At 38.8% G+C, this 13262-nt stretch overlaps 1 protein-coding gene and 1 pseudogene across 1 annotated transcript in view; both read left to right on the forward strand.

Moving 5' to 3' along the window:
• PAQR3 (progestin and adipoQ receptor family member III) overlaps positions 1-13262 on the forward strand; it is a 27537-nt gene that overhangs the window by 3499 nt on the left and 10776 nt on the right. The window contains exons 2-3 of the mRNA XM_006885291.1: positions 634-796; positions 11254-11409. Coding sequence (XP_006885353.1) covers positions 634-796; positions 11254-11409 — 319 coding nt within the window. The remainder of the gene's footprint in view (positions 1-633; positions 797-11253; positions 11410-13262) is intronic.
• Positions 4067-4611, forward strand: LOC102866439 (annotated as a pseudogene).

Consider the following 13262-nt stretch of genomic DNA (forward strand, 5'->3'; position numbering starts at 1 on the left):
TTTTTTTTAATACTTGCTAGATGGTTCACTGCTCTCTGTTAACCAAACGGTTGGTGATGCAAACCCAGAGACAGCACTGAAGAAAGTTCTGTCAGTCAAGCCACTCCCTTGAACACTTTATGGAGCAGTTTCACTTTGCTAAACACATGGGGTCAACATGAGTTGAAACTGGCTGACAACAACTAACATCAATAATAAATATGTATCTTAACTTTGTGCCTAATATTGCACTGAGCAAGTTTTCAGATACTTAGAGGAAATCAAAGTTAACATCTAGTTTTAATCAAGACATTCAGTTCTGTACACATTGAACATCTACTCTGAGCAAGTGAAAGTCTTGGAAAAGTTGCTATCAAAAAGATGGATGATTTGATTGTCTGTGAGTTGAGAGCTTGGTGGATGAGATGGGATTTGTTTGTAAATAATATGAGGAAACAAATGGTAAATATGATAATGAGGGAGAACGTGAAAAAGCTCCAAAGGACCAGGAGGAACAAAAATGTCGGAAAATTCAAGATTAATTGATTTATCAATTTAGAAAGGCAAAGATGAGGTTGAGGACTTAAAATAGCAAGTAAAAAATAGGGAGTAAACAAATTATGAATCTGAACTACATGTTTGTTTATTTTCCAGTTTGTTTATTTTATCTAATGAGACAGTAAACATCTGGAGTCATTTGCTGGGCTTCTTTCTCTTCTTCACGTTGGGAATATATGACATGACATCTGTGTTACCTTCAGCGAGTGCATCCAGAGAAGATTTTGTAATTTGTTCTATTTGTCTTTTCTGCTTCCAGGTAAGTCATTTCACAAACACTGTGATTAGTCAACTGGACTTTAGTCAGGCAAACGTGGACAAGTGACCTCACTTTAAACTCATTTATTGCTTTAAAGAACTTCCAAATTAGCATATAGGTCAGTTCATTTCCTTTCATAATCTAAGCAGAAAATATTATGAGAGTTAGACTTGTAGGATATTAGGAGGATGTATTTGAAATCCAGTAAGTTTTAATGATGGAAAAAAATATCTTTTAATCTTTGCTTTAAAATTAATGCAAGACTAGCATAGACTATTTTACAAAGAATACTAGTGTCTGTTTAAAAGTTCGTTAGAAAGATTTATTTTTCCTATTTACATGTCAAATTTTTAAAACTTTATTTCTGTACCATCTTTGATAATGTTCTGTTACATTAGTACTGATCTTTTCTATTCCTAAAATGTTAATTTTATCCTTCCTTTGATCTTATTTATACTTTGCTGCTTTCAAGAAGTTTCTCCTTCTACCTTCTGTGTGTTAGTTCTTTAGTACTTTGTTCGTAAAGTACTTTAAAATATAATACTAAGCCTTCAAAATAGAACCTGTAAAAGTATTATTAAAAATGCTGTGGTTAGATTTTCAAAGTTAATTATAACTAAGAAAATAAATGTGGACCATAATATTGTTGACATTTTAAGAGTAAAGAGTTAAGTTTTAAAAGAGTTAAAAAGTTTTAAAAAAATTTAAAAATGAAAGGAACAAGCCATGTTCTCCCTTGCTCCAGTTCTCGACCATCAAGCCCTGTAGTTAATCGTTGCTACTTACTTTGTTTGTTGTAGAGAGATTATACATTAACTACATAGATGTTTTCATTATACACCGTTTTATTTCATATCTTAATAGCTTTAGTTCATGACTTTATGTAAATTAATGTTTTGGAAATAAGTGGCCAAGAAACATTTCCCTTCCCCTTTTTTTTAAATTCTAAAGTATTTAAAAATTCTGGGAGAGAAACTTTTTTTTTTCCCCCTTCAGGTGTACTATTCTGATTAGAGTAAAACTGTCTCTTAAATTCCATTGCCAGTTTTATAAGGGAAGTGACGCTGTTTCTTTAGAATTACTTTTTTAGTTCTTTGCATAGACTGTTGCTGTTGTTGTTGTCATGTACTGTTGAGTTGGAACCAACTAATAGCTGACCCTCCAGCAAGGTTTCATAGGCAGTAAATCACGTGAGAGGGGGTTGCCTATCTTTCTCCCATGGAGCAGCGGGTGGATTCAAATCACATGCCTTTGTGTGACTAGTGCAGCTCTTTACTACTAAGCCACAGTGCTCCCTTCACGTAGACTACGGTGCTCTTAATCACTAATAAATTTAAAAAAAAAACCATTTATATCATTACTCTGTGCACAACACTGAGATCCATGTTATTCCTCTCTTTTGTGCTTTTTATCACTTCACTACTAGTCTGAGCTGAGCTCAGTGCATTTATTCTTGATGTTAGTTTACTTATGTTGTATACTGGCTAATACTTACTTGAAAAACTAAAAACTGTAAATAATTACAGCTTCTAATGAAAAAGTAACCTCAAAGTATGACAGTGGAAGATTATTAAGCAGGAAAGTAATACTGCCCTAAAGTAGTGATCTATTACTTGCTCTACATAAAATTTGCTAAAGACAAATGAGCACAACTTCTCTACTTACGTAACACAGTCTCATAAGGACAAATACTGTATAAGACCAATATTGTAAAAATAGGTAACTATTAAAACATGTGACCAATATTGTAAAAATAGGTAACTATTAAAACATGTGACCAATATTGTAAAAATAGATAGGTAACTATTAAAACATGTATGGTAACTCAAGGTAGGGAGCAGAAGGGTGAAGATAGGAGGGGGGAAGTAAATGGGAAGAATCTAGGCAAAAAGACAGGATAATGATGGGCAAGGTCCAATGGTGATTATTTTATGAAACATAAGGCATGAGAATGAATGTATGAAACAATGTAAATGAAGAATCGTGTGAAACACAATATATAGAATCGTGTGAAACACAATGTATATGAACTTTGTAAACAAACCAATAAAATTTTTAAAAATTTCTCTACTTAAGGAGACCATTTATTTTCTTTCTATGAAATTACACGTATAACTGGTTCACTGATATTTATCAAATTCTCGAGATCAGTGAGCAGAAGAGGAAAACTTTGATTTATATTTAATTTTTGTTATAAAACCATTTTTTTATTTATACCTATTTTAAGTTCTGATACTTTCCAAATTACAATATAACCTAGTTTAGGACAACCTGCATTTATGGCAGTTCTTATATATTTTATGATTACTAATATGTTGCAGCAAATAATTTGCTGATGTTATCATTCTCAGGGACTTGGCTTTGTGATTTACTATTCAAAACACTACTGTATATAAAAACTGATACTGAAAGATAATTACTATGGACTCTTTGGAATGAAATTCCATCAAGGACTACCTGTACTCAGTACTTTCCTCCAAGTAGGCTTAATAGAGTACAGTTTGAATAGTAGGGTGTAATTTTAAGGACTAGGAACTTTTCCAGAGATAGTTGCATGTGAGAAGAACAGGATATAAGAGACTGGGAAGAGCGGGCTAAGAATGTCTTATCAAAAAAAAAAAGTCTTATCCTCAAATGCATTCATTTATGTGTTTTTTACATTATGATTTAGTAATTATAGTGATATAATAAGGAGTAGCATTGTCAACTCAAAGGCACACAGTTCAAATACACCAGCTGCTCTGAGAAAGAAAGATGAGTGGTCTCCTCCCATAAGATTTATGCTTCTACAAACCCATTGAAGGGTCAATTGTGAGTCAGTTCCAGCCTGACAGATATAAATGTGCATCAGAGCTGTATCTTTTCTCCATACTTACTCAATCTGTATGCTAAACAGATCATTCAAGAAGCTAAACTTTATGAAGAAGAATGTGTCATTAGGTCAGAGGACGATTCATCAGCAGCCTAACAACATGCATTACACAGACACAACCTTGCCTGCTGACAGTGAGGAGTACTTGAAACAGTTGCCGGAGAAGGTCAGCCTTCAATATGGATTACAACTTAACATCAAGAAAACAAAAATCCTCATCCCTGGGCCAACAACAGCATCATGATAGATGGAAGTTGTCAATGATTTCATCTTAGTTGGATCCACAGTCAACACCCTTGGTACTTGTAGCCAAGAAATCAAAAGACGAGGCACCCTTGGTACTTGTAGCCAAGAAATCAAAAGACGAGGCAGCACAGCCTGGCCAGGGGGTGGCAATCATGGCCGTGGAGGATGAGCAAAGCTTCTCTGGTATCTGCGGTGGCCTTCTGGCCTTGCAGCTCCACCAGTGCTCTTCATCCTGCGGGGAGTTCTGCATTAGCTTCCCTCTGCTCTCCTGCTCGCTCACTGCCGTCACCTGTGCTGTGTGGCTGGTGGCCTATGGACTCTTCACCCTCTTTGAGCAGGCCATCCTTATCACCCTTTTAGGCCTGCTGGGCTATCTCCATTTTGTAAAGATTGATCAAGAGACTTTATTAATCATTGATTTCCTGGGCATCCAGATGACTTCATCTTACACCTCTGGCAAAGAAAGTACCACTTTCATTGAGATGGGCAAGTTAAAGGATATTGTTATTAACAAGGCTGTTTACGAAGGTGATTTACTACCTCTGCGTTTTATTGAAGGATCCAATAGAACCACATGGGATATCCCAAGTAGTACCTGTCTTCCAGAGTGCCAAGCCAGGCTGGACTGCTTGACTGAAGTGTACAGGAGCTCCCAGGAGATCTGGCACAACAGAAACCCACATCAACAAGCCCATGAGTCTCAGCATTCAAAAGGCCAATATTGCTTCTGTGGGAGTTGACTCTTATACATAGTGGTTGGTTTGTTTTCTGTATTCTAAACCACCAGCTGGACACAGTCCTAGGAACCAGTGTTGGACAGATCTCAGAGCTATAGAGCAGGTGACTGGAAGCCTATCTCATCGTGTGATGTCGAGCAACAAATTTCTGTGTATTTTAGCATTTTAGTATTTAGTTTTTTAACATTCCCTTGTAAGGCTTTGCGTACTTCAGCAACTGAAGGGAGACTTTTAAGAAACAGTATGTCAGAAAATATCAGCAAAGTGCGCTTTTCTGAAATTCCTAAGTACACTCCATTTACTTTTTGTTGAAATTTGTGCAACAAGATAGGGGAAAATTAATACCAGATGTCTGGAGAAAAGCATCACCTCCAATTGTATGTTGTTGTTGTGATGTGCCGTCAAGTTGTCTGCGACTCATAGTGACTCTGTGTACAACAGCTCTGAACTGAGCTCTATTCTGAGCCAACCTTATTATTTCCAACACACCTACCCCCATTACCCCAGTCACCGAGTCAATCCATCTCATCAAGGGTCTTCCCCTTCTGCGCTGTCCCTCCACCCTCCCAAGCATATTGTCCCTCTCCAAGGACTGATCTCTCCTTACATCATGTCCAAAGTATGTCAGACGGAGCTTCAGAATCCTTTCTTCCAACCAAGGAGCAGCTGGCTTCACCCTCTGCAGGATGAACCTGCTTGTTCTCTTAGCAGTCCATGGTATATTCAGTACTCTTCTACAGCATTAGTACCCATTTATAAGTTATTTAAAAAAAAAAAAAGAGGAAAGCCCATCATGTATGGTGTAACAGAAAGAAAAGTCCTACACAAGACTATTATTCTCAGTTTACCTAACTCCTGTGTTCTGTACAGGGATAATTTATAATTCTTAATAAATAAATCTCAAAAGACTAGTCACGTTGGGGAAATCTGCTGTAAGGGACCTCTCCAGAGTACAATATAACAGTAATGTCAATTTAAGACTAAAGTGCACCTCATCCAAGCCATGGGCTTGTCAGTTGCTTGCTCTGCATCTAAAAGCTGGACAGTGACAATGGATGACAGAAAAAGAATCAGTGTCTTTGAGTTGTTATGTTCGGAAAGAGGGCACTGAATGTCCCATGAACTGCCAAGAAAACAAACAAGCCAACCCAGGAGAAAGAGAAACCAGGGTTCTCTTTGGAGGCAAGGATAGTGAAACTCCATCTCACTTACTTTTAGCATGTTGTTAGGAGAGGCCAGTCCTTGGAGAAGGAGAGCATGCATGGAAAGGGTCACAGTAACAGAGGAAGATCCTCAATTAGATGAATTGACCCAGTGACTATAACAACTGATTGGCTCAAGTATATTGGGAGCTGGTGAGGATGGTATAGGATAGGGCAGAGTTCAGATCTGTTGTTTATAGGGTCGCTGTGAGTTGTCATTTCAGTGACACCTAACAGCAACATGGTAAGCACCAGGATACAGTGCTTAACATATTACAGAGATCAAGTCACTCAAACATGGACGAAGAGACAGGGCATATAAGCAAGAAAAAGTGTTTGTGTTCTTAGAAGCAAGACTTACCTTTGTATTTTCTGGAATTGTAGGTTTTGCCTTTTTGCTTAGACCCTACTAGATGCAGAGAGATGAGCCTGCAAAGATAGGCAGGAGCCAGAGAACAAGCTGTTTGTTTTAATGCCAAGGAGCTTAGATGTAGCGTGTGAAGAACACGTTGTAACTACCTTCCTTGTAGGAGTAAGATATGCTGAATAAGTAAACTTCTCAAATACCTGAAAAGTACTCCTTGTACCAGTTTTTTTCCCCTCCTCAGTCATTCTTAAAGGAACTCTAACAATAACATATCCCCTTTTGAACAGGATAACACTGAGCATATACTGTTGTTGTTATTATGTGCCGTCGAGTTGCTTGTGACTCATAGCGACCCTATGTACAACAGCCCTAAACTCTGCTCTGTCCTGTGCCAATCGCACTGTCTCTGACACTCCCATCCCAATTATCCCAGTCACTGAATCAATCCACCTCATAGAGGGCCTTCCCCTCGTGCGCCGTCCCTCCACCCTCCCAAGTATGAGGTCCTTCTCCAAGGACCGGTCTCTCCTCACAACATGTCCAAAGTATGTTAGACGGAGCCTCAGAATCCTTGCCTCCAAGGAGCCACCCGGTTTAACCCTTTCCAGGATGAATCTGTTTGTTTTCCTAGCAGTCCATGGTATTCTCAATACTCTTCTCCAGCACCACAGCTCAAGGGCATCAATTCTCCTTCTATCCTCCTTGGTCATTGTCCAACTCTCTGATGCATAACAAGTGATTGCGAAGACCATGGCCTGTATCACACACACCTTAGTCTCCAGAGAGACACCATTGCTCTTCAGTACTTTGGCATATATTAATATATTAACATTTTTAAAACTCAAGAGTTTTTATTTACACTATTACTCTTGTCTTTACTTTCCCATTAATACTTTAGTGTTTTTCTTATGTTATTTCCCTTTGTATGATAAAATTAGTTTTATTGTTATTATTACTACGAGACATGTAAAAGAGCAGTATTTCTCCTTCTCCTGACAGCTGTGCAAAGGGAGATGTTGACTGTGCAGGAGATGCATTGCACTGGGAAAGTCTACAGTCAGAAAGCTCTTCAAACTATTGAGAAGCAATGATGTCAGTTTGAGGACTAAGGTGCGTCTGATTGAGGCCTTTCCAGTCACTTTTTATGCATCTAAGAGCTGGACAGTGAATAAGGATTACAGAAAAATTGATGCCTTTGAACTGTGGTGTTGGAGAATAAGATTGACTAACCCACAGACTACCAAAGAACAAACATATGTCTTCGAGTACAGTCAGAGTGCACTTTGGAGGCAAAGATGATAAAACTTCATCTCACATGCATTGGGTATATTACTAGGAAAGGCTGGCTATACCTTGGAGAAAGACATCATGCTTGGAAAGGTGGAGAGATGGCAAAGGAGAGGAAGACCCTCTCAGCCAGATAGAATGACACATTGACTACAGCAGTGTGCTCAAGTGTGTCAGAGAGATGAGGATGACACAGGGTAACAGGGTTGACAAGGGTCAGATCTGTTATTCACAGGGTGACTATGAGTCTTAATAGCATCTTATAACAACAACATATTGTAAAAAAGAGTAGGAACAGCATGAGGGGATCATGTCTGACCTCCATTAACTACATAAGGAAGAACAGCCCACATCCACAATATCCACAACACAGAAGTATTCTGATGAGGTTTGAAACCCCTCTCCTCTCCCACACCCACCTCTACCAATTCTAACACCAGCCATCCCTCGCAGACTTCTTGCTGCTCTGCTACTGGTCCACTAATCTGTTGCAGTGACCACTTAGAACTCTCTGACTTGATCATGTGATCACTCAAGATCATGTGCTTTATTATGGAAATCCATTTCATTTTGGAAACAGAATACAGATCTTCAATTAGGACAGCTATTCTGATGTACTTCCAGGCCCACTGATCTTCAGCCTTTTGAGTTTAAGTCAGTGTTACAAAGCTTAGTCCTGCCAACTGTGATGAGAGCCTTCCACCCCACCCCACCCAGCCTCCAGCAAGAAGGACTTGGACTGGCAAGAATGACTTGTGTGAAGGCCTCTGGCTCCATGAGGCAGCAGGGCCGGCTCAGCTCTGTTTCATGTAGGTCTCTGATTCCCTGCTGCTGCTGTGTCTCAGTTTCAGTATTTCTCCATTTCACAGACTTTCTACTGCTTCTTTTTTACTTGTAGTGAGATTCCCATTTTCTGCCTCTAAAACTGCTCAATTGAAACCAAGTGGAATGGCAAGGTAGGTGGAATGGCAAGACTGCCCAATCCCCTCACTAGTACACATATTTTAATTGCATGGTCCCTTCCCAAAAGGTGCTGTTCACCTTATGAACATTACTGGCATCGTCTCAGCCATGTGGCAGGGGAAAACGCAAATGAGCTAGGAAAGCTGTTTTAAACTATAAAACCTTTGCCCCACACATACAGAAATTAAAGCAAAGAAAACAGAATATGGGGGAAAGTAAGCATTATTTAACATTGTATTTCCCAGAGTTAACGGCTTTTGAAGTTTGGGTTAAAATTTCTCCATACCTTTGTATGTACATGCCTGTCTACTTGTTTTACCTGCTTGTCTTAACGACTCCCAAGATATTATCATCTCCATGATGTGTTGTGACCTGCTCTTGATTCATTCAACATGACCATCCTATCTTTCCCTCTCATTGAGAATTATCAACCTTGATTTTCTCCTCACAGAGTATTAAATCTCTAGAATGAGAGTAAACTAAAATTCTTAATGTTTACTTGAATCAGTAATCTCTGTCTTGTAGCCTATTGTTGCTGTTGGTATATGCCATCAAGTTAGAATGGACTCTTGGCCAACCCTCTCACAGGCTTTTAGAGACTGTTGATCACATGGGAGGAGACTGGCCACTTTGCCTTCTGGAAGCAACTGCTGGTTGGAACCATGTGTCTTTGGCTTGGCATCACAGCTCCTTTCCAGTAGGCCACCAGAACTCCCTAACTTGTAGCCAAAAAGCCATAGGTGAATAAGGATTTTAGTGGATGAAAAAGTTGTATTTAAATATAGTTACTGAATATTCATGGTGACACTACAGGCTAGTTAGATGACTTTCACCGTTAAGAAATCAAACAGCATGTTTTATTGGACAGTTTTACAGTAGAAGACTTCTCATGTGTTAAAAAGAAGAGAGAGCACTCAGGGGACTAACCAAAGCCATGGTATTTGCACTTACCTCATATGTATATAAAAGCAGACCAGTGAATAAGAAAGACTGATGAAGAACTGATGTCTTTAAAGAGCAGTGTTTTAAAAGAATATTGAATGAATCCTAGACTTCCAAAAGAGTGAATAAATATGTCTTGGAAGATGGAGAGCCAGACTTTGTCTCATTCATTTTGGACACTATCTGGTGAAGCACACCAGGCTTGGCAAAGTAGAAGGTCAGCAAAAAAGAGGAAGATCCTCAGTGAGCGTGATTGACACACTATCTGCAGCACTGGGTTCAGACAGCAGTGATTGTGAAAATGGCACAAGACCAAACAGCAATCCATTCTGTTGTTTGAACCAACTCAATAGTATCTAACTAACTTAGTATAGTTAGAGGAGTACTTCACTGCCTTAGCGATTCTTTATAAAATGTTTAGAAATGGAATAGTTCATATCATTTACTTGTTCCATTTTTCGCTACGACCACTGACACTGGCTAAGATTGGCTCTTGTCATTGCTACCTAGGCCTACTGAGGTAGCCGCCGATCTCTAGTCTCAAAACTTCTAGTCTTTCCTCTAACCTCTTTAATAGAGTGTATGTAAAATCTTCCGTAGTCACAGCATAGTCCATACTGAAGGTAAGACTTCATAAATGATGATGTTGTACTGTCAAGTTGATTCCAACTCATATTGACCTTACAGAGAGCAGATCAAAACCTTGCCTAATCCTGAGCGCTTCTCAGAATTTCCACTGGACGTAAGCCCATTGTTGAAGTCACTGTGGTACTCCATCTTGAATGATAGGTCTTGTCATGATCACATCATGATCACGGCCATCAGGACATTTTTTGATGGGTCCTATTTCTCTCTCAGTGTGCTCCTTTTCCTTGCAGACCCTTCTTAGGCCCTTGAACACAACTAGTCTTTTATGAGTCACCACAGGTGGCACTTTGTGAAGTTTCTTTCCTTCCGCCACTTCACTCCTCAAATGTACATATTGCTCTCAGAGAGGGGGCCCTCCTTCCTATTTTCTGATTGCATTATGCACTAACTTTTTCAGAAGGATTTCTATCAGTATGTGCTCACCAGTGTCGAAAATTTCTTTGTTTATAGAGGTTTCTTCTTCTTCACCTTTACGTCTCCAGTATAATACATACAGTAAATATGTAGATGGAGGGTATTCTGCTGCCGCAGCTTTATCAGTCACCAGAGCAACTAACTGAGATTCCCTTTGCTTCCAAATTGGCAACTCAACATAAGTCATGAGGTTTTTCGGTATTTTTTGAGGTTCTGGGACAGGAGGAGAACAAAATAATACAGAAATTTAGAAGTAAACTCTGTACAATTAAATATACGTGAAAAAAGTTTAAAGAGCAAATTGTGGAACAGCATGTATAGTAGTAATGAAAAATGAACATGTGTATTTTGTGTATGTATAGACGTTTGTGTTTCTAGATGTATTAAAGGACACATAACGATATCAATGGCTACTTCTAGGGAACTGAAGGAGGGGGTCCTATTTCTTACATCATACAACTCTTATTTAAATTATTTAGGATAACTTTTATAATAAATACTTCTAAAAATAGAAATTCCTTCCCTGCTATTCATTTTAAATTTTTGTAAGTTAGCTATTAAGAATAGCTCTCTGAATCTTACCCTTATTTTACCCACGAGGCCACTGAGGTTTAGAGCAATGGCGTAGCTTGCCCGACTTGGAAGGAGCAGAGCTGAAATCTTAGCCCCCACGCCTAACTAGAATGCCAGTTACTCTTAGCCATTTTACTGAGCAGTACACACAAGTTGTTTTAATTTCTCACGTCCATTTTGCTAAGATTTCTTTTCTTTCCCCACAGGTCTGTATGCTTTGCTCTGTAGGCTATCATCTTTTTTCTTGCCATCGGTCAGAGAAAACCTGTCGGAGATGGATGGCATTAGATTATGCAGGAATTTCTATTGGAATCCTGGGATGCTACGTCTCGGGAGTATTTTACGCATTTTATTGTAATAACGTAAGTACCTTATACACTCTTTACGTTCTGCTTTTCCTATAGATCTTGAGTTTATTTGCTGTGGTTCCTTTCTGTGTCAAAATAAGTATATTGTTAACTTATAGAAGATTCTTCTGAGTCTTGTTTGGGCATGCATTCACTTAATTTCAAAAAGGGCCCTGTAATTTTCACCCTCTCTTATCAATTTCATATTGGTTTTACTAATTTTTATTGACTAAATGTAAATAATTTCTCTGAAAACTGAATGTAACCATTGAATTATTAAAGTTCTCCACTAGGTAAGTATGGCTCTGTAGTTCCTCAGATTGTTGTTGCTGTTAAGTGCCATCAAGTCGAACATGACTCATAGCAACCCTTTGAACAAAAGAGCTGAATAGTGCTCTGTCCTGCACCATCCTCACACTTCCTGACACACAAGAGCCCATTGTAGCAGTCACCATGTCAGTCCACCTAGTTGAGGGTCTTCCTCTCCTTCACTGACCCTTCAGCCTTCCCAACATCATGTCCCTTTCCAAGGAATAGCACCTCCTTGCAACATGTCCAAATTATGTGAGAAGCCTCATCATTCTTTCCTCCAAAAAACACACTAGCTGCACCCTCTCCAAGACATGTCTGTTCATTCTCTTGGACGTCCATGGGATTTTCAGTGCAGGAACCAAGATATGACCTTGAATCAATTCCATCTGAATGTCTTGATCATCTATCTTAAGAATAGGTTTGCTATCAAGGATATCATCCATGAAGAAAGCAAAAGGTCTTAACAAAAACAGAGGAGAAAGAAATAATCAAAATAGATGTCTGAAGAGACTAAATAATGCACTAGGACATCAAGAAGCCAAATCTAAAGAGAAAACATGTTGAAGTGAAAGAGCTGAACAGATGATTTCAAAGGGCAGCTTGGGAGGACAAAGCAAAGTATTATAATGGAACATGCAGAGAGCTAGAATTAGAGAATACAAAGGGAATAACTCGCTCTGCATTTCTCAAGCTGAACTGAAAAACAAATTTAAGCCTCTTGTCACACACGATATTGAAAGATGCTATGGCAATATATTGAATGACCCAGAAAGCGTCAAAAGAAGATGGAGGGAATACAGTCACTATATAAAAAAGAATTGATTGACGCTGAAACATTTGATGAAGTACCATATGAACAAGAGCCAAAAGTAATGAAGTAGAAAGTAGAAGCTGCAGTGAAGGCATTGGCAAAAAATAAGGTCCCAGGAATCAATGGGATACCAGTTGACTTGTTTCAATTAACAAATGTAGCCTTGGATGCACTCACCAGTCAGTCTATGCCAGGAAATTTGGATGACAGTTGTTTGGCCAACAGATTGGAAGAGGTCCATATCTGTCCCCATTCCCAAGAAGGGTGATCCAACTGAATGTGGAAATGATCAAAAAATATCAAATGCAAGCAAAATACTGAAGATCATTCAAAAATGACTGTAACAGTACATAGATAAGGAACGGCCAGAAGTACAAGCAGGATTTAGAAGAGGCTGAGGCACCAGGAATATCATTGCTGATGATGGCTGAAAGTTAGGAATACCAAAGAATGTCTATTTGTGCTTTATTGACTTTGTAAAGGCATTTAACTATGTGGATCATGACAAGTTGTAGCTGACATTGAGAAGAATAGGAATCCCAGAGTACTTGATTGTGCTCATGTAGAACCTATACCTAGATCAGGAGGCTGTTGTGTGAACGGAGCAAGGAAGCACTGCGTGGTTCCTCAGATAGACACCTTCATATCTGTTACTTATTATATGCTTATAGAATGGACGTTAAATAAAGTTGTTGTTACTCTTATGTGCCATTGAGCTGCTACTGACTCATAGCCAATCCTCTAG

Source organism: Elephantulus edwardii, unplaced genomic scaffold, assembly GCF_000299155.1.
Source record: "Elephantulus edwardii isolate Elephantulus edwardi_28Jun2011 unplaced genomic scaffold, EleEdw1.0 scaffold00042, whole genome shotgun sequence".
Classification (NCBI taxonomy): Eukaryota; Metazoa; Chordata; class Mammalia; order Macroscelidea; family Macroscelididae; genus Elephantulus; species Elephantulus edwardii.